At 42.0% G+C, this 22,150-nt stretch overlaps 1 protein-coding gene across 2 annotated transcripts in view; it reads right to left on the reverse strand.

Annotated features, from left to right (window-relative positions):
* The window catches only part of STIM1 (stromal interaction molecule 1), a 232,480-nt gene that overhangs the window by 9,645 nt on the left and 200,685 nt on the right, over positions 1-22,150 (reverse strand). For both annotated transcript variants that reach the window (XM_054440110.2, XM_054440109.2), the window contains exons 6-10: positions 13,349-13,526; positions 8,875-9,052; positions 1,203-1,370; positions 572-672; positions 56-291 (exon numbers count right to left, since the gene is read on the reverse strand). In XM_054440110.2, coding sequence (XP_054296085.1) covers positions 56-291; positions 572-672; positions 1,203-1,370; positions 8,875-9,052; positions 13,349-13,526 — 861 coding nt within the window. The remainder of the gene's footprint in view (positions 1-55; positions 292-571; positions 673-1,202; positions 1,371-8,874; positions 9,053-13,348; positions 13,527-22,150) is intronic.

The following is a 22,150-nucleotide window of genomic DNA, read 5'->3' on the forward strand; positions in this document are numbered from 1 at the left end:
TCTCAACCTGTACATCAAAGGCTCCTTCCTTCATCCCCCCAAAGAGGTCACCTACACTGCATGGACAAGGGAGACACAATCTCCTCATCCATGTCATCCACGTCGTCAGTCATGATGAAGTGGGCAGGGTTGGGGCGTGTACTGCCCATCCAGCTGGGGTCTATGTTGAGGGCAGCCACCAGTGAGTGGATGCCAGGGTTATTGACAATCTGGAAGCCACAGAGGATCTCAATCTGTTGCCAGCGGTGCAGGCGCTCCCGCAATGCTGCTGTCACCTCGCTCAGTGCTTGCCTGAAGACAGAGGAAAGAGAACTGCAGGCATGGACTTGGTGTGAGCCCCAATAGGAATGAAGCCTCTTCTCAGAGGAACAAGTTTTGAGAATATGTGTGAATAAAACACACAATAAACTCAAACTTAAGAGCAAGGCAGGAGATAAATAAAGGCTGAGGCAGGAGATCAGAGCTGTCCCTCCACCAATAAGGAAATGGAATTGGTGTTGGAGGCCCTGTATGCCCTCAAATTCTGAGGATGATATGGACATTGCCAGAGTAGATAACTGGTGTTACTTACTTAGCTGTTAGAATTTTATGATCTACATCATCCAGAGAAGAGCTGTGGGCCACGTGGAAGGTGCCAAAGAGTGTGTTTCTCTTCTTTTTTATCTTCTCAGCCTGCAAAGATGAGGCCCCCAGCTCAAAAAGAGCAGGGATTCGAGATTGGAAGAAATGAGAAAGGCCTTCCCCTATGGCTGGGGCCCACTCCTCCTAGCACAACTTAGGCTGTACAAGGAAAGGGAAGAGAAAAAGGAAAAAGAGAAAGGCAGGCAAGGTAGAAGAAAAAGGAGGGGGACAAAATAGAGAAAGCAAGGGGAGAAGCAAAGGGGTCCCTGATAGCCCTTTTGCCCCAGGAGGACCTCTGTCCCCATGGCAGCCTGGGGCTGGCAGAGCTTTCCCTCTGCCTGCCTCCACTTGTTTCATCTTTCCCAGAAGACAGGCAGGAATGCCCCTACACCCTCATTCCCTCCTCCAGAAGTCTGAGGACACTGTCAGGAGCTGAACATTAGGAAAGAAACAGAACCCACCACCAGGATATCTCTTCACCCAATGGGAGGAACAGGGAGAGGGAGAGAAGAGGAAGATATGCAGGTAAAAAGGAGAAGGGCAAAAAGGAGAAAAGAGGACAATAGAAGGGCAGTTCTCACCCCCTCCTTGGCCACCAGCAGCTGCTTCTCAGCATTTTGCTTCTTGATGTTGTAATATTGCACCTCCACCTCATGTGTCAGCTGCAGCCACTTCTGAAGGGCCTCTGGAGCATACCATGAGCTGTGAGATTCTAGCTCCTTCTCTGCTTTCCTCAAGGCCTCCCGAACCTGTGCAGCCAAAAGGATGTGAGTTCATTTACTGCTACTAAGACTCTCCAACACCTCTGTATAATGCTTCAGAACTCAGACTTCTTATCTGCTTTACAACTCTCCCAGGAAGGAGAAAAGGTAAGGATTATTTTCCATATTTTATATAGAAGAAAGCAAGCTCAGCGAAGAAAATTAACCTACTCAAGGTCGACAGTGTCAACCAGAACCCAAATTGAGATGTTTCTGTTCCCAGACGAAGGCATTCTTTTCTGTCACATCAGCTTACTTTCCTGGTCATGCAGCAAGTTCCAGCAATCTTCCCTGATCTCTTCAGGAACAGGTCAGCTAGTGAATCATCTTCTTACCGAGAGTCAGGGTCTGTGCTTAGACTTCAAGACATCACAACGTGACAGAAAAAGCACTGGTCAGGAATCTGAAAATCTGGTTCTGGTCCCTGGTCTGTCGCTTAACTGGTTGTGTGACCCTGTGCTTCCTAAATCAGCTCTTAATTCAGTGTGAGGAAGGACTTTCTCCCATGCAAATCCAAACTATCAGTGAAGGGGTGATCTCAGGAGAGAATGAGTTCCCTGTCATGGGAGGTATGTGAAGAGCTCATGTCAGAGAGACCTGAAAAATGATTGGTACTTCAGAAGGGCATTGTCCTGAATGCTCTCCAAAGTCTTCTCTGGCCCAGAGACTGCATCTATGATTCTCTCAGGGAGTAGAGCAAGTGGGCTTTGAAAAGAACTCTGTAAAAGGTGGGAAGATAATGAGCATGCCCACACCTAACACATGCATTGCCAACAGAAGCCAAGACATGAGAGGACCAATGTATAAGTAGAAATAACCGACTTCTCTTCAGGGAGCACACAATGAGGCAGTCACAAAGCACTAAAGTGTAAAAGACTTGAAAGTACATACAGACATTATGTACACCGAGTTTCTTGCTGTCTCATCCAAGCTACCAGCATAAGTGATCTCCCAATTCTCCTACCTGAACAGAATCCCAGAGAAGACACATTGAAAGCAGTCTTATTATCCCCAGCTTCAGCCAATGAGGTAAACATCCCATAGCAAGCCTGAGGTCCTCTCCACAGCTAAGATAGGCCAGGAGGGCCTCAGCTAGGGACAGAACACCTTTATTCCTTTAAGAGGCAATGAGAGTGCCAATCTTCACTTGGTTTCTGTTCCCTGAAAAAAAAAAACTAAAAATAGCCCATTCCTGGTTTTATAGCTTCTAAATGAAGACTAGATACCTTAGAGACTAATATACCAAGTCTGAAAATTTATGGTCAAGTTCTACATTAAAAGCGGTTTAAGGAATGGGATAAGCTAAGAAGGGAAGAATGGATGAAGAAGAGAAAAAAAGAGAGCAAACAGAAGCATGATAGTCAGGGAGGCATACAAAGAGGCTGGCCTACAAGGCTCAAAAACTGCTGGGAGCTGGGCACAGTGGCTCACGCCTGTAATCCCAGTAGTTTGGAAGGCCAAAGCAGGAGGATCACTTGAGCCTAGGAGTTCGAGAGCAGCCTGAGCAACACAGCGAGACCTCATCTTACAAAAAATTGTAAAACTAGCCTGGTGGGGTGGTGTGCACCTGTGGTCCCAGATACTCAGGAGGCTGAGGTGGGAGGATCGCTTGAGTCCAGGAGGTCAAGACTGCAGTGAGCCAAGATCGTGCTACCACACTCCAGCCTGGGCAATAGAGTGAGACACTGTCTCAAAAAAAAAAAAAAAGCTGTTTGGTTAATGAGAGAAATAACTACAAAATAAGGAATGGGGGAGGTGGAAGACAGACAGACAGAGAGAGACATATCATGCCATGCACGGTAATAAATGCCTGATGGGAAGACAACAGATGGGCAAGTCAGAGTTCTTGTCCTTTTATTTTATGGCTGTGGTTCTCAACCTTGTCATATACTGTAAACACATGGGGAACTTTTTTACTTTATTTTATTTTGAGACAGGGTCTCATTGTGTCGCCCAGGCTGGAATGCAGTGGTGCAGTCTCAGCTCACTGGAACCTCTGCCTCCCGGGCTCAAGTGATCCTCCCTCCTCAGCCTCCCGAGTAGCTTTGGGACCACAGGCATGCACCACCATACCCAGCTAATTTTTGTATTTATTTATTTATTTATTTATTTGGTAGAGATGGGGTTTTGCCATGTTGCCCAGGCTGGTTTCAAACTCCTGGGCTCAAGCGATCTGCCTGCCCTTTGCCTCCCAAAGTGTAAGGATTACAGGCGTGAGCTACCATGCCTGGCCAGGAACTTGAAAAAACACAGATATCTGGGTCCCAACCTAGAGATACCGATTTCATTTATCTGGGGTGTTTGCCTGGGCATTAACATAGGCTCTCCAAGTCATTCTAATATGCAGCCAAAGTTAATAAACACTTATCTATATGTTTTAAATAAAGTGTTATCACCTGACTTCCACTTCCCAGTAGGATATGGTAGGTCATGGGAGAAAAACAATTCTGATATCTGGAAAAAGCTGTATGCATTTTATGAAAATTGTGTTTTCAAAATTGTTTTTATTTTGAAAAATTTAGAAAATATGTTATTTGTGTTAACATCTAAGGGGTTTGATATAGTTTTTTTTTTTTTTTTTTTTGAGATGGAGTCTTGCTCTGTCACCCAGGCTGGAGTGCAGTGATGTGATCTCGGGTCACTGCAACCTCTGCCTCCCAGGTTCAAGCGATTCTCCTGCCTCAGCCTCCCGAATAGCTGTGATTACAGGTGCCTGCCACCACACCTGGCTAATTCTTGTATTTTTAGTAGAGACGGGGTTTCACTATGTTGGCCAGCCTGGTCTCGAACTCCTGACCTCAGGTGATCTGCATGCCTCAGCCTCCCAAAGTGCTGGGATTACAGACATGAGCCACCGTGCCCAGCCTGATATAGGTTTTTTTTTTTTTTTTTTTTTGAGACGGAGTCTTGTTCTGTCACCCAGGCTGGGGTGCAGTGGCGCAATCTCTCGGCTCACTGCAAGCTCCGCCTGCCAGGTTCAAGCCATTCTCCTGCCTCAGCCTCCCGAGTAGCTGGGATTACAGACGCTCGCCACCACGCCTGGCTAATTTTTTGTATTTATAGTAGAGACGGGGTTTCACCGTGTTAGCCAGGATGATCTCGATCTCCTGACCTCATGATCCGCCCGCTTTGGCCTCCCAAAGTGCTGGGATTACAGGTGTGAGCCACTGCGCCTGGCTATATAGTTATTTTAAATGAATTAATAAATATTTTTTAATTTTCTCAGTTTTAATTTCTAATAGGTTAAATATCAATAGTATTACTCCCTATCAAATGTTCTTTGAGGTCCTAAATAGTTTTTAAGAGTAAAGGGTCCTGGCTAAGTGTGGTGGCTCACGCCTGTAATCCCAGCACTTTGGGAGGCTGAGGTGGGCAGATCACCTGAGGTCAGGAGTTCGAGACCAGCCTGACCAACATGGTGAAACCCCTTCTCTACTAAAAATACAAAAATTAGCCAGGTGTGGTGGCAGGCACCTGTAATCCCAGCTTCTCGGGAGGCTGAGGCAGGAAGAGAATTGCTTGAACCTGGGAGGTGGAGGTTGCAGTGAGCTGAGATCATGCCATTGCACTCCAGCCTAGGCGACAAGAGTGAGACTCCGTCTTAAAAAAAAAAAAAAAAAAAAAAGTAAAGAGTCCTAAGAACAAAAAATGTAAGAACCACTAGACTAGATAAACTAAAGGTCAGAGAGAAAAAAAGCCTTTCTAAGATGATTTGTCAATTGCCAGTCATTTTCTTCCTGGGAGACATTGATGATTTTAGGTGAGAGCTGAAAATTGGGCTGGACCCATGTAGAAGATCTCCACGGAGGCACAAAGAAAACAGCCTATGAAGTGGCAGAAGTGCATCTCTCACAGTCTTTCAGGGCTGAAGAGAAGGAAATCTAACAGCTTTCCATTTAAAAGTCAGGGAGGGACATACCTGAGAAACTGGGACAAATGAAAGCTACACCAAGTTTTACTAAAACTACAACCTAGTTCAAATGCAGCTCGATCTCTGATTGGCTTGAGGTGATCAGTTCCTTAATATACTTCACAAAAGAAAAGGGGAAAACTACCTGATGGAAGAGAAAATCATCTGGAGCCTCTATTGTTTTTTTATACACACTGTCCAGCATGTAATAAAAATAAATTACTAGACATAAATGGCAAAAAATATGACTAATAATCAAGAGGAAAAATAAGCAGTCCCATAAATGATCCAGATGTAAGAATTATAAGACAAGGACTTTAAAATAATTATGATTGCTATGTTAAGAGAAATACAGGAAAAGATGGATACAACAGATAAAAGATAGAAATTCTGGACAGGGAACTAGAACCCATAAAAGAGTAAAGTGGATATCCTAGAATTGAAAAATATATTGTCTGAGAGTAGGAACCCGCTGGATGGGTTAAACAGCAGAATGCTTACAGTAGAATGCAGAATTAAAGAACTTAAAAGATAGATCAATAGAAAATAACCAAACCAAAGCACAGAGAGAAAAAAGAACAGAACTGAGCATAAGAGACATGTGGAATACAGTTAAAAGATCTAACATAAATATTAGATTCTCAGAAGGAGAGGACAGAATGGAGCAGAAGTATATTTTAAGAGATATATAAGTGCTAAAAAGAATGTATATTCTAGAGTTAGGCAGAGTGTTCTATATGTGTCAAGGAATTCAAATTTATTAACCATGTTTTTAAATTTTTTATATCCTTATGGATGCTGTTGGTGGCTTATTGAGAGAAGCATATTAAAATCTCTAACTTTGATTATAAAATTTGTCTAGTATCATTTTAGTTCAGTCAATATTTGCTTTATATATTTTAGACTACATCATTAGATGTATCCAAATTAAGGGCTGTTACATATTAAATTGAATTCATCCACTTATAATTATGAAATATCTATTTTTGGGGTCTAGTAATACTTCTTGACCTAAAGTTTACTTTATATTAATGTAAATATTACATTTATATTAATATATATCTACCCTTGCTTTATTTCACTTAGCAATTGCTTTAGGTCAATACTTCATGACCTAAATCCTATTTTATATTAATATAAATATTATATCAATATATAGCTACTCCTGCTTCATTTTGCAACATATATCTTTTCTCATCCTTTTCCTTTAACCTTTTTTTGTGTTCTTATATTTAAAGTGTGTCTCTCATAGACAGCATATAATTGAGTTTTGGCATTAATCCAATCTGACAATCTGCCTTTTAACTGAATTGCTTAGTTGTTTTTTTATACAAACCAAGTCTCAACAAGTTTCAAAGGACTAAACCCACACAGCATATGTTCTCTGACCATAGTGAAATTAAACTAGAAATCAGTAAAAGAAAGATAAGTTAAAAAGTCCTCACGTGTTTGAAAATCAAGCAATATACTAGATAACCATGTCCCGAAAAAGGAACCACAATAAAAATTAGAAAACTTTTTGACCTGAAAAATAAAAAAAAAAAAAGAGATTCCTGAATGATCACCTTACTTGGGGGAAAAAAAAGATCCTTGACAGCCTACCTCATATCACATACAAAAGTTAATTTGAAATAATATCCCTAAATGTGAAAAGACAAACAATAAAGGTTCAGAAGAAAATTTAGGGAAATATCTTGGGGATAGGGAAGGATTTCTTAAACAAGAAACAAAAAGCAAAAAGCATCAACTTTTTTTTTTTTTTTTTTTTTTTGAGATGGAGTCTCGCTCTGTCACCCAGGCTGGAGTGCAGTGGCACTATCTTGGCTCACTGCAACCTCCACCTCCCAGGCTCAAGCAATCCTCCTGCCTCAGCCTCCTAAGGAGCTGGAACTACAGGTATGTGCCACCACACCCAGTTAATTTTTGTATTTTTAGTACAGACGGGCTTTTGCCATGTTGGCCAGGCTGGTCTCGAACTTCTGACCTCAAGTAATCTGCCCGCCTCAGCCTCCCAAAATGCTGCGATTACAGGCATGAGCCATGGCGCCTGGCCGCATCAATCATTTTTAAAAACTGATTAAATTACACTTCATTAAAATCAAGGGCTTCTGTTTATCAAAAGGCAATATTAATAAAGCAAAAAAAAAGTCAAGGCTGAAAGCAAATATTTTCTATATGTATGTGTATTTATATTGACAAAAGACTAATATCCAAAATATATAAATAATGCTTACAAATCAATAAGAAAAAGACAGACAATCCAATTTTTAAAATGAGAAGAGATTCCCAAATCATATGGCCAATAAATTTATAAAAAGGTGTTTAATAATATTAGGGAAATGAAAATTAAAATCACAAGATACTACTATATATTTACCAGAATGTTTAAAATTAAAATGCCTAAAAATACTGAGGTCATGGATCAACTAGAATTCTCTTACATTGTTGTGGCAGTATAGATTGGTACAATCATTTTGGAAAACTGTTTGACAGTTTCTAATAAAGCTAAATACATGAATATTATATGTCCAACAGAAATGAGTGCTTATGCCCACCAAGAGACATATGCAAGAAGGTTCATAGCAATATTATTCATAAAAGTCAACAAAACTGCAGACAACCCAAATGTTTATCAACAGAAGAGTGGATAAATTATAGTATACTCATACAATAGATTATTACTCAGCAATGGAAATAAACCAACTATCACATGCAACTTTGATGACTCTCATAGACATAATGTTGAGTGAAAGAAACAAAACACAAAAGAGTATATACTGTATAATGCCATTTATATGAAGTTCAAAATTAGACAAAACTAATCTGGTTTACAAGTTGTGACAGTTTACTTTTGGATGAAATATTAACTGGGGGAGCAAAAGTGAGTTTTCTGGGGTGCTGAGAAGGTTCTGTATCTTGATCTGGGTGGTAGTAACACAGGTATATGCATATGCAAAAGCTTGCCAGCTGTATACTTATGATTTGTACACTTTATGTAAATACCTCAAAAAAGGAACAAAATAACTGTTATCACCTATTATCCACTGTTCTTTGAAAATCATAGTGACTATTTTTATAATTTTCTTTTTTTCTTTCTTTCTTTCTTTTTTTTTTTTTTTTGAGACAGAGATTCACTCTTGTCGCCCAGGCTGGAGTGCAATGGCACGATCTCAACTCACTGCAACCTCCACCTCTGGGGTTCAAGCAATTCTCCTGCCTCAGCCTCCCAAGTAGCTGGGATTACAGGTGCCCGCTGCCACACCCGGCTAATTTTTTTGTATTTTTAATAGAGATGGGCTTTCACCATGTTGGCCAGGCTGATCTCGATCTCCTCATCTCAGGTGATCCACCCGCCTTGGCCTCCCAAAGTGCTAGAATTACAGGCATGAGCCACTGTGCCCGGCCCATAGTGACTATTTTTTACGACTTGAACTCTTACTGTTGGTAAGAGTCCAGTGACTCTAGAACATAGTCTTTGGGTCATATTTCAAATTCCTCACACATGAAACTTTCCAGCCAGACCCTGGGCCCCTGCCCTTTACCCACCCGTCAAGGTGTCCAGGAATCTGTGGACTCTCCTACCTGCTCCAACTCCTCCTCAGCATATTTTTGGCGGCTCCGCTCATTCTCAGTACCCTCCCGCAGCTCCTTCAGCCGCTGGGCTTCCTGCTTAGCAAGGTTGATCTCATCGCGCAGCTTCTTCTCCAGATGGACCTTCTCCACCTCCACTGTGCGGTGCTCCTCCTGGGCCTTGTGCAGCCTGGGGGGCAATGCAGGGAGCTGGAGGAGGCCAGGCAAGGGGGTGCCAGCCAAAATGCCATGAGTCATGGCATCAAAGAGGAAAATGACAGCTCCAACTCTCAGCATATATTCTCCCTGCTCTGCTGTGTGTCTGGCTCTGAGCTAGCTCAAGGCCCATAGAAACCACAGTCATTACCTAATTCACACATTGACCATCATTTTGCTGCCAGTAATCAAGGCTAAGAAGCCAGGCTCTCAGGCATCTGAATCCCTCCTCAAAACTATCTCATACTAAAATCATAACAAGTACCAGTTTGCAAGGTATTTCCCATTTGTCCTCCCAGCAGATAATGATATATGGGTATCATTATCAGCCTGGGACAGGCAGATACGGAGTCTTAGAGAGGGAAAGCAACTTGCAGGAAGAACTGAGGCTAGAATTCCAATCTGTGTGACTTCAAATACCACAATTATTCCTCTTATGTAGTGGTATCTAGAAAGTTCAATGAATGTAGAATACCCTGCAAGCTTGACAAAAAGATCCAGGGAAAACCTAATGGCTGAGAAATGACTGGGGTGGTAGCAGAGGGGTGGATTAAGGAAGATGAGGAAGGAACTATTGAGCTAGACCTCTTGGACTCCTGAGCTTCTGTTCCCAGAAGCACAAAATAAATTAAATTTATGCCAAAGGACTCAGGAGAGTCCCCTACTGCTCCCAGGCCCTGAGTTCCTTTCCTAAGTATCTTCCTTAGTGGATAAGATCTCAAGGGCATGAGTTATAATGTAAGTCTACCCTTGCACCGTCACACACATTCCCTCAGTTCACCGACAAAACCTTCCATCCAGCTAAACAAGCCTTCTCCCTTCCTCACTTCTTTCCTCCACACGGCTATCTATGCTAATACACTCATTAATTCATCTATTCATTCACCAAGTTCTTTCAAGTGCCTACTAAGTGCCAAGCCCTGTGCTAAGCCCTAAATACATGGTGATAAATCAGAAAGCTGTCCCTGCCACTGAGGAGCTCATGATTTACTCCAACAAAGACAAGTAAACAGATAACTGTATACAGTGCGACAAATTCTATAATAAAAAGATATATATGATCTTAGGTCCACCCAAAAGATGGAGTAATCAGCTCTGCCTGAAAGGAGTCAGAGAAAGAAAGGGAGACTTGGGCTACACCCAGAACAAAGAGTGAGAATTTGCTAATCCCTTTGGAAGAGAAAACGGACTTTACTGTCTGGTCTTCCTTTCTAAGTAAAAACCACCAGGTTACCAGGGGAGGAGATTAGGAAGGAGAAAGGATGGTGAAGAAGAGATAAGATATATAGCTTAGACTTGAGGTATAGAAAAGAAAGGATAGACTACAGAACAAGAAGGACCCCTAGAGAACACTGACCACTGAGATAATTAAGTAGATGAAACCGATGAAACAAACAGAACTCAATCTGTAAAAAAAAAAAAAAAAACTCTAAGTCCAGGGCTATCAGTGGCGGAGACTTCAAAAGATATCATGGAACAAGCAAGGAGGTAAGAGGAGGAAATGTTAGGCTGCAAGCTTCCCACAAATTGTAATCCGCCTAATTTGTCCCTGAAGAGAAAGGGAGTTGAACTCCCTGAAAATGAACACCAGATGGCGATATATGCATAGGTAAAGACAAATCAGTGGCGCCATTTCCTGCCATCTCCTTCCCTTGCTGAATATCCTCCTTTACTGTACTCTTCCATGACCCAACTGTATAAAGTTACACCATTAAGGATTCACTTCTTCACTGAAATACTGTCCTTTATGAAAGCAGCCTCTTGAGAAAAGCCAATACTATGATATGTCTGTCCTTTATAATAGCGAGCTCCTTTAAAGTAGAATCAAGACTGACCCCCTTTCATAGTTCCAATAAGGTCTGTTAGAGATGGAGATCAATAATTATTGTTGGGTGCAGAAATGAGCAAATAAGTATACAATTAAGCACTGCCCCACTCCAAGGCAACAACAGTTAGCATTGCAATTAGTCCTGGCTCTAAGCAGTTGCGTGACTACGAGCAAGTTTTGCCTGTTTTGGGAATCAAAATTCCTGCCTGCCTCAAATAATTATCTTGAAACTCAATGAAATCCTAACTGGACTGTACATGTAGAATTATATTTATTCACATAAATTATCAGGAACTCTGTAATAAAGCTCTGTGAAAGCTGGCATTGCAGGTCTGTTAATACAAGGAGAAACGAGGTGGCATGTGGGCTCTGGACACTCAGAAGAGGATATCTGTGTGCATGTGTGCAAGCCTATCTCTAGGGGGAAAAGGGGAGGGATGTCTTTGTCTCTTTCTAAGTGCCACAGTGGTCATTTAGCTCTGGAGGCTTTAGGGAGCAGGGAGTGCTGGGAGCTTAGTTTTATCCCCGAACTTGGAATGTCTCCTGCCTAGATTCTTTTGCCTTTGGAATGGAAACAGTACATGTTTTTCAAACAAATGAGATATGGGGACTGCTCAGACAGCAGCAGTTAGCTCCTAATTGGCAAAGGGCCCAAGAACAAGGGGCCCAGCAAAGTAGCCAGGAATCAGCTTAGAGATCAGACCCCTCTTGCTCCCTAGAAGCCCAGCCCATGGAAATAAATCCAATAAGGCTGCTACCTCAGTAAAGGCAGCACCCTGGAGTGTCAAAATTCCTAGTTCACTACTTACTGATATATGACCCTGAGCAAAGCACTTACCCTCTCTGAGCCTTCATTTCCCCAACTCTAATAGTACCTACTTCAAAGGGCCATAGTGATTAAAAGCAATAATGCATTTAAGTATTTAACAATACCTGGCTCACAAGAAGTCTTTTCCCCACCCCTCCAAATTAAATAGTGTTTACCATTTAAAAATAACACAACGGCTGGGCACAGTGGCTCAGGCCTGTAATCCCAGCACTTTGGGAGGCTGAGGTAGACCTCTTGAGTCCAGGAGTTCAGGAAAAGCCTGGGCAACACAGCAAGACCCCTGTCTCTACAAAAAATAAAAAAAATTAGCCGGGCATGGTGGCATGCACCCAGTTACACAGGAGGCTGAAGCAGGAGGAGCCCAGGGGTTGGAGGCTGCAGTGAGCCATGTTCATGCTATTGAACTTCAGCCTGGGCAACAGAGCAAGACCCAGAGTCAAAATAATAATAATAATAATAAATAGAAATAAATGAAAAGACAAGACTTCATTTCTTTTTACGTGAATTCCTGCAAAGACTTCCCAACTAGAGTCCCTAGGCTTCCAGAATCATTTTCTAAAAGACAGTCCTGAATAGACCTCTCCTCTTCTCGAAAAAAAAACAACCAAAAAAACCTGATTTGACTCTCTATTGCCTTCTGCATCCTACTAACTTCCCCACATGTATCTTAAGGTTCCAGGGATCTGGCCCCACCCTATACACTCAACCTTAACACCCAGGACCTCCCTACCCATCTTTAAAGGCTACCTCCTCAGAGTCTCACATCCACTCATCCACCTCTTTGTCTTTCTAGACATTAGCGTTCTTATCCTATAAGTTGAGTCTGGAACTAAGTCTGCATTAAGTGTGCTCTCACTGCTGCTTCTTGTGGGTATGTAAGTTTTGTTTCCTCAGGACCAGTGAATTTCTTATAACTGCCATCACAGAACTGGTTCCTAGATGTCAGGAAATACACAGGCTGACTGACTGACTGATGGGCACTGTCTTTTCACAGTTAAATCTTCTGCCATAGTTTTGAAGTCATATTTTATTGTAACAGAATCCCAGACTATCTGAGTTGGAAGTGTTCTCCTAGGAGAGTTTGGCATTCTCCTAGGTCAATCCCTTCATATTACCAATGAGGAAATAAGTCCTGGGAGGGAAAGAAATTTATCCAAAGTCATACAGCAAGTCAGTGTTTATGAGATTTAGACTCCTTATAAGAAAGAACTAAGGACAGTAAGAAGGAAGGTTTGTGAGGTTTCTTTGGGAATAGTAAAGAACAGTTCATTACATCTATTTATATGCTAGGAGAAGCAGTCCAGAGACAGGCAGAAGGAAGAATGACCCCCTAACAAGAAATGGGAAGCTCAAGACCTCTGGCAGCTATACATTTCTCCCTCTGAAGCTAAGAGGCAAAAAAGACAGAAACAAGCTTCTCCCCAGGAGGAATAACTGCCCAGGGCAATTGGAATATCAGCAACCTAAACTTGCAATGCAGTTTTGGAAGGATGACGCAGCCTGGGCTGCCATGTTGACAAGGCCTCAGGGGCCAAGTGGCTCACACCCAGGTGGAAACAGGAGGTTCCCAAGAACTGGCAGGGCCTTACCTTTCCTGAAGGGGCAGGCCTTACCTTTCCTGAAGGTCATGCAGACTCTGCTCAGCTCGGTGTAACCCCTCCAAGTCCTTCATCATCTTCTTCATGTGCTCCTTGGAGTAACGATTCTGGATATAGGCAAACCAGCAGCCGCCCACACCAATAACGATAGACACCACCAGCATGAAGTCCTTGAGGTGATTATGGCGAGTCACTGCCAGAGAGGGGAGGGCATGGTGAGTTAGGGTGCCCACTGCACACTTAGCCTTGCAGACTCCACTGCATCCCTCCTCTATGAAGCCTTCCATAACAGACACACTCTCCCACTGAGAAGGAATTAGTTTCTCTTCTTAGATACACACTTACCATACACTATTATAGTAAGCTCTATGTCTATCTCTCTGCTAGCCAAGGCTTTGTTTTGAAATGAGAGGCCTTACAGCAATACAGGATGCTTATTAAATCACACTTTCTTAGGATGCAGTGAAGAGGAGAGAACTAGTGCCTTCTCAATATACCCCAGCCATCTCTGGGCTGGATGAGCCCATATGCCCAGATGTAGTGGCTTCTGTCATACAGGGTAAGCAATTCTAAAGTTCCACAGTAGGTAAATGGAGATGACTGGTATAAAGGACATAAAGCAATGTCACCAGAAGCCTCAGTTCTGGCTGTAGGACTGAAGTCACTATAGGAACTAGGTCTCCTGGACTACCAGGCCATTCTTGGCACAGATCAGGGAAAGGTCCAGAAGTCTCAATCTATGGAGAACATTTCTAGGCTACTGTGAAATCCAGAGACTCTAGAACAGGATAGCATCAATAAATTGATATGGATGAGACATTACACCTACCAGAAATTGAGGGGCAGAGCTATTTCCAGAGAACACCTGGTAGCAATTCAGTGAACCACAAGGGCCCCAGCCACCAGCTGGGGTTCAAAGAATGCCCATTGTCCAGAGCAAAATTTAAATGTTAAACAAGAAATGACACCAAAAGATAAAAAGCAAAAGCCAAATCCTAAAAACTTAGCCAATCAGGAGAGAGCCATTCCTGGAACTAACATTGTTCCTGGTATACCAGATCTGGGCTCTGTGCCACAGTACAAAAGACTTGAAAGGGGCACTATAAGAAGGAGACAGCTACTCCTGCATCCTCTGTCTAGGTTGTGCTGTGGGCTCAGAGGAGCTCTGGATGTGGGAGTCAGAGAAAGAGGGAAAAAAGGGAGTTATGCCAGGGCTAATGACCCTCTGTGCACAGCAAGTTGCCCTTAGACAGCGGAGGAGGAGGTAGGACTGGCATGATCCTTGGACATAGTAAGGACATGGGGCTGGTGGAAATCCAAAAAGACCCAGGTAGAGCCACCAAGTTAAGGGAGGGTCAAGACACCAGAAAAAGAAACCATATGATACTGATGCCCATAGTTTGACAAAAACAGTTACCATCATAGCTCCTCACAGAAAGGCTGAGCAGCAGAACATGGGGATGAGATGGGATCAAAGACAGATTAACATATCCTATTTCCACCCAAGGGAGGAGGGTTACTAGGTCAGGGTGGTGGCCATGTCCTTCATATGTTTATTCCAGGCTCTCTGAAAGAAAATTGAGGGTCCTCTAGTGGCCATCCCCTAGCCTCCAGGCAGGCTACAAGTCTAGCCATACATAAGCCCTCACTCTCCTGTCTTTCAGGTTCCAAGAGGAGCTATTTCTGCAGCACAGTGAGTTGCCTTTCTTCCTGGAACACACCTGCCTCCTCCAGAGCCACTACCAGAGCCTGGAGTATTCTTTGTCTCCCCTGTTTGTTAGGACTTTTAATCTTGGTTTCCTAGGGTTTCTCAACTTTAATATCCCCTTTATATTCTTACCAAAAGTCAAAGGTATCCTTGTTCAAACAAGACTCCATGCAACGAGCAGTTTCAATACTTCAAATACTTAAGGTGGGTATGCAGATTGAGCCTAGTTATTTCATTTGGTTTCTTATTCTACCTTATCCAGTTCGATTTGGAACCAGATCTATTATTTTGCCCAGCTTCATATTCTCATCAAGTCATGAATAAGAATACTGAATAACCACGGCCAAGGATAAGATCTAACAGTCACTCCCTCCCTCTAAGGTAATACTGTTCCACCTATCAGTACCACTGGATTCCTTCAACTAGTTTTGACTCCACTTAAATATACAAATATCCATCCTATCCAACCCTCTGCCTTGTCAAATGTTTAGATAAAGTCCAGAAATACTACCTGCCACATCCATGAGCTACCAAGCTTGATAGAAAGAAGATGATTCTAACATGGTTGATTTACTCTTTAAGGTTCCTAGTGATCATCACTTGCCTATATATGCCAGTGCACAGCATAACATCAACCAGCATACAGAAGTCACTCAATAAATCTTGGAAGGATTGATTCTTTACTGATAAGCTTCAAGTATGATAATATCTCCCTTCCCTTAATCCATATAAGAAAGGAAGGGAAATAGAGAAAATATAAAACATATTAGGCATTTATATTCATCGTCTCTTATCCTCACAACTACTACATAAGATAGGTTATTGGTATTCCCATTCTGTAGACCAAGAAACTGAGGCTCTGTAAGGGACACTAACTTGCTAGAGCTGGGTTTAAATCCAGATTTGCCCAACTACATTGTCTTTCTGCTACACCACACTTTCTCACTACAACTTTCATATTCACGCAGCAAATATTGTTTGTTTTGTTACAGGCAAACATCTCTTACAATGGAGACGTCTATATGGCCCTGATCTAGCTCAAGCTAGACTCTTGGAACTCTTGACTCTAAGAGTTCCAAGGCCTGAGTTTTCCCCCACACAATATCCTGGAAGCTGATAGTGGCATTGCCATCAGGGCAGTGAATACCCAAAGGCCAAATAACCAGGCCTTAAGATTAAACACAAGGGTCAGTGTAGAGAAATTCTTGTGCTACCAAGGGAGGCATCCCACACTATGTGTTAGGAAGCCTGGTTCTATGCTTGCCTCTGCCCCAATTTGTTATATAATTCACTTCCCCTATCTAGACCTCAGCTTCCTCAGCTGTAAAATGCATTAGAGTTACTACAGAGATAGAATGTGTGGTTACTAACGAGATCGAATGTGTAGGTGTAAATGACAGCACTTTGAGGTGTCTTGGAAATATTCATATGGACATGCCAGGAGATAATTAAGAATGTAGATGTGGAGTTTGAGAAAGAAGGAGCTGAAGCAGTAGATGTAAGAATTGTCAGGTCCCCTCCCGCAGAGCCCTAGGCCATACCCCACACCACTAACTGAGTCTATGAATCATTGTGTAGAAAAAGAGGAGAAAATAGGCAAATCAAGAGTCTAATCTATGCCTTACTAATAATCCGCTTCTTCCCATTATAATCCCATTCCCATTCTTCAATTCCTACTGTCTTCTCCCTACCATTGCCCACAAAGCCTTCCATTCCATCTCCTGTGAGCTAAGATCAACCCATTCTTTGGACAGGTAAACATAGGTTATCTCTTTATTTCTCAGGGACTGTCTTGTGTGTTTTTCAACTTTTTTTTCTTTTTTAGAGATGGAGGTCTTGCTATGTTGCCCAAGCTAGTCTTGAGCTCCTAGCCTCAAGAGATCCTCCCACCTCAGCCTCCCAAATTGGAATTACAGGAGAGACTCACTGCGCCCAGCCTGTTTTTCAACTTCCATGTCAGTCACCATCTGGTAGTCTGTGATTTCCTCAGGGCCAGGGCACAAGGTTTGTTTATATCTCTGTAGCCCCATACTCTTAGCACAGGGTCTGACCAGAACAGGTATTTAGCAAAGGCAGAAAAGGGAGAAAAGGGGAGAATGCAGGGAGGTTTTAGATGGAAAGGGAGCTACAATACAAAGTGCATGTAGAGGGCAAATGCTAGCTCCTGGGGACAAAAAGAGCACGGCCAGCTGCATCACACAACCCCTACACAAACTCAGCTCTCAGAATCTACCTTGCACTCAGTAACCATAGCCAGGGCAGAGTATCCATGGAGGTTTCAGGAGAAAAGATGTGGCTGGCTAGGTGAACGGAGCTAACCCAGGGAAGCTGGCTGGGACTGGGGGATCCAGAGGATGGCAGAATTCCCAGTCTGTGTGCTGCAATTAGATTTTAGCAAAATGAGGTCAACTATTAACACCATCAGGCCTGAGACAAGGGAAGTGGTTGTTAAAAAATGAGATACTGAGATGTTAACAAAGTCAGGGGTAATAATAAGAATTTTCGGGGTATCAGTTAGCACTGAGAAAGTGAGCATCCAATCATTATCACCTTCTGGAATCCCTTCTCCCAATCTATTCTCTCCACCCTGTCCACTGCACACAATACCCTGGCAGATATAGATATTCATCCCTCACTGCCAAAATATGTAGTAGGAATTTCTTTTGTCATTTATACAGCCTTCTGTGCTGGGATGTCTGTTTAACGTGTAAAAGCTACTCATGGGCCCCCCTCCCTTCTAGTTATAGCCCAACAAATGCTTTAAATGCCTCAGCTATTCAGGTACTCCACAGATAGCATTTCTCCCCAAAACCAAGCTGGGCCAGATTCTTCTCTCAAATCCCCTCACTTCTGTAGCCTGGAGAGACCCAGCCTCCTTCCATATAACTTCTAGCACACATCTCCCAGTACTTAATTCTGGCTAGATCTTAAGCTGGGTGTTGATGACAGATAAACAAAATTCTTTCATCAAGGAGTTCCCAGTTTAAAGGATAAAAGGCAGAGAAACATATTGTTATCAAAAAAAAAAAGAAGAAGAAGAAGTACAAAGGGCTGTGGGTTCCTACAGGAGAATAAGAGGAAAGAGTTGAGCATGCTTGTAAAAGGATGGAAAAACATCCTGGAGAAAGCTTGAAGGACAAATTGGAGCATAGCAGAAAAGACAGAGGGGATAAGGATGCAGGTACAAAGATCAGAGTGAGCTTTGCCAGAAAAGCAACCACTCCTGCTCACTGGGGACTTTCCCCTATTTTCTGAGCCAATGAAGAAGGAAGATAAGGCATAGTCTTTTCTTTTCCGATCTCCAACTGCCTCTGACCCGCAACAATTATTCTGTAGGCCTCCCTGCACTTTTCTCAATATTCCTGCTGAAAGCACAAAGGGCACGCTAGCCCCTAGCCCAGGACTAAGCACACTGTAGGCACACATTAAAAATTAAAAATAGTAGCTTCCATTTATTTAGAGGAAATTGGGGCACAGAGAACCTTAGAAATGTGTCCAAGGTCACAAAGCTACTGAGTGATAGAGCTGGTCAGCTTGATTTCAAAGCTGGAACTCTTTATTATATCTTGTTTCCTCTAATAGAAGTAGAAGATGGATAGCATCTCCTAACGTCTCCAAACACACCTAACATCTGCAAACTGGTACTGTTTGGCAAGCCCTAGATGGGCCTGTAAACCCAGAGCCAACTCTGCAGAGTGAAAAAAAGGCAGTGTGCTACTCTGTGGTCACATGGGGAGGACTAAGCATGCCATCTACTGTCAGAAAATGGACCTTGAGGTGGCCCTCTGCTGAGCCAGTCTGATCCCTCTTCCCTTTTCCCTCTTCCCAAGTTCTGAGGCTGCTGTGGACAGATGGCACCTGTTCCCTCAGCAGGCCCTCTTGGCTACTGCATGACAAACCTTTTATTTCAGATATGTCAAGCCTCAGACCAATAACAGAATTTTTATTATGGCTCAGTGAGGTGGCCATAGCTCACAGCTGTAACAAGTCTAGGTTCTCTAGGGTGTTTGTGTGCTAAATGACTGATGATGAGGTCTAAGTGTCTGCTCACTCAGCCTTAAGAACTCATCCTAAGTTCAGAATACAGGTCAGAGCCAGTACAGGCCTCTAGGTCCTAAATGGGTATTAAAGAATAGAACTGAAATAGGGATTTTTAGTTCATGTTCAGAGGGGAAATAAAGTCTAGAGGGGCACAGATCAAGGGACTTTTTGTAAACACCCAGCAGGCATGTCCCCACCCCTTTGAGGAGTCTCCTGGCAAAGAGCTCCTTAGTATTTTCCTCAGATTCCAGCTGGCAATTTTCAAATGTTTCCTTTGACAAGCATCAGTAGAAAAATATAAAAACAATATTTGCTATCAGGACAGCTGGTGATTTCTAAAATCTTAGCTTCCAGGAGTACACCTAGCTCTATCAGAATCCTTGAATGAGAGAACCAGTAAGAACCTTTAATGACCAAACCCACTTTACAGATAAGGAAACCCAAATCTAGGCAGAACTGAATTGCCAAAGGTCACTTAATAAGGCAAGGACCAAGCACAGAAGTCCTAAAAATACAGGATGCAGACACCAGGAAGGAACAGACCTCCTGTCTTTTATACAGAACCCTTATTAAGCAAGAAGTTCCTCCCAAAAAATCATAAAATGTCACAGCTGAAAGGAACTGTAGGGAGGAATCTCATGATACAAATCATAAAACACACCTGAGAAAAGTGACCTACCCAAGGTCACACAGTGAGTGGCAATTTTGAAAAGGGACCAAGGTCACCTGCCAATACAGGGTTCTTCTCCAAACTTCAAACAAGTTGTCTGAATAAAAATCCAGGAGCTACAAAAAAAGCTGTACAGGCATACCTCAGATACACTGCAAGTTCAGTTTGAGGCCACTGCAATAAAGCTAATATAGCAATAAAGTGAGTCACACAAATTTTTTAGTTTCCCAGTGATAAAAGTTATGTTTACACTATACTGTAGTCTATTAAGTGTATAATAGCATTATGTCTAAAAATACAGTGTGTGTGCCTTAATTTAAAAATAACTTATTGCTTAAAAATTCCGACACAGAGACTCAAAAGTGAGCACATGCTTTTGGAAATATGGTATCAACAGCTTGATCAACACAGGATTGCCACAAACCTTCAACTTGTAAAAAATGCAATTATCTGCAAAGTGTAATAAGGCAAAGCACAATAAAACAAGGTATGCATGTATATATTTATTATTATTATTAAGATATAATTCACAGACCCTAAAATTCTAAGTCTCTCTCTTAAAATGTGCAATTCAATGATTGTAGTATATTCACAAGGTTGTGCAACCACTGGCAAAATTAATGTTAGAATATTATCATTACCCCAAAAAGAAATGCCATATCCATTAGTAGTCACTTCCTATTTCCCACTGCCCCCACCCCCAGCCCCAGAAACCACTAATCTATTTTCTGTCTCTATGGATTTGTGTGTTCTGGGCATTTTATATAAGTGAAATCACAAAATTATATAATATGTGGCCTGTTGTGACTGCTTCTTTTACTTGGCATGTTTTCAAGGTTCATCCACATTGTAGCATATATCAGTACTTCATTCCTTTTAGTGGCTGATTAATATTCTATTGTATGTATATACCATTTATTTTTCCATTCATCAACTGACAGACACTTGAGTTGTTTCCACTTTTTGGCTATTATTCTAATTTCGACACATCCTCACCAACACTTGTTACTGTCTTTTTTATTATATCCTAGTGGGTAAAAAGTGTTACCTCATTGTGGTTTTGATTTGCATTGCCCTGATAATGATGTTGAGCATTGTTTCAGGTGTATATTGGCCATTGAACTGTGGACTATATAAATATATGTTCAAATCCTTTGTCCATTTTTTGTTTGTTTGTTTTGAGAGAGGGTCTCACTCTGTCACCCAGGCTGGAGTACAGTGGCACGATCTTGGCTCACTGCGACCTCTGCCTCCCAGGTTTCAGCAATTCTTATGCCTCAACCTCCTGAGTAGCTAGGATTATAGGCGTGTGCCACCACACCCGGCTAATTTTTGTATTTTTTTAGTAGAGACAGGGTTTTGCCATGTTGGCCAGGCTGTTCTCGAACTCCTGTCCTCAGGTGATCTGCCCACCTCAGCATCCCAAAGTGCTGGGATTACTGGCATGAGCCACCGTACCTAGCAAGAATTTTTTATGTATTCTGGATAGTAGAGCCTTGTCAGAAAAATGTTTGCCAATACTTTCTCCATTTTGTGGGTTGTCTTTTCACTTTCTTGGTACGTTCTTTGAAGTATAAAACTTTTTTATTTTGGTGAAGTCCAATTTATCTATTCTTTCTTTTGTTGTATATGCTTTTTAAAAAATAATTTGAGGTAAAATTCACATAATATAAAAGTAACCATTTTAAAGTAAGCAATTCAGTGGCATATAGTACATTCATGATGTTATGCAACCACTACCTCTCTCTAGTTCCAAAACATTTCTATCACTCTACAGTAAAATTTTTCACCCAGTAAGTGGTTTCTCCCCATTCCCTCCTCCCACCAACCCCTGCCAACCATTAGTCTAGATTCTGTCTCTGTGGATTTATCTATTCTAATCATTTCATATTAACAGAATCATATAATATGTGATCTTTTGTGTCTGGCTTCTTTCACTTAGCGTAATGTTTTCCAGGTTCATCCACATTGTAGCATGTATCAGAACTTCATTCCATTTATAGGTGAATAATATTCCATTGCACCACAATGTATTTATCTATTCATCTATTAATAGACAGTTGGGTTGTATTATTTTTTGGCTCTTGTGGCATGTGCTGCTATGAACATGCATGTACATGTACTTGTTTGAGTACTTGTCTTCAATTCTTTGCATATATACCTAAGTGTGGAATTGCTAGGTTCTAGGGTAACTCTGCATCTAATTTTTGAGAAACCACCAGACTATTTTACACAGTAGCTGAACCGTTTTACCTTCTCACCAGCAATGTACAGGGTTCCAATTTCTCTATGCCCTCGCCAACACAAGTTTTCCATTTTTAAAAACTATTATTATTATAACTATCCCAGTCAGTGTGAAGTACATTCTTAGCTTCAGTACCTGTGTTCGGCCTATCTC

The sequence above is a fragment of the Pongo pygmaeus genome, chromosome 9 (assembly GCF_028885625.2).
Source record: "Pongo pygmaeus isolate AG05252 chromosome 9, NHGRI_mPonPyg2-v2.0_pri, whole genome shotgun sequence".
Taxonomy (NCBI): domain Eukaryota; kingdom Metazoa; phylum Chordata; class Mammalia; order Primates; family Hominidae; genus Pongo; species Pongo pygmaeus.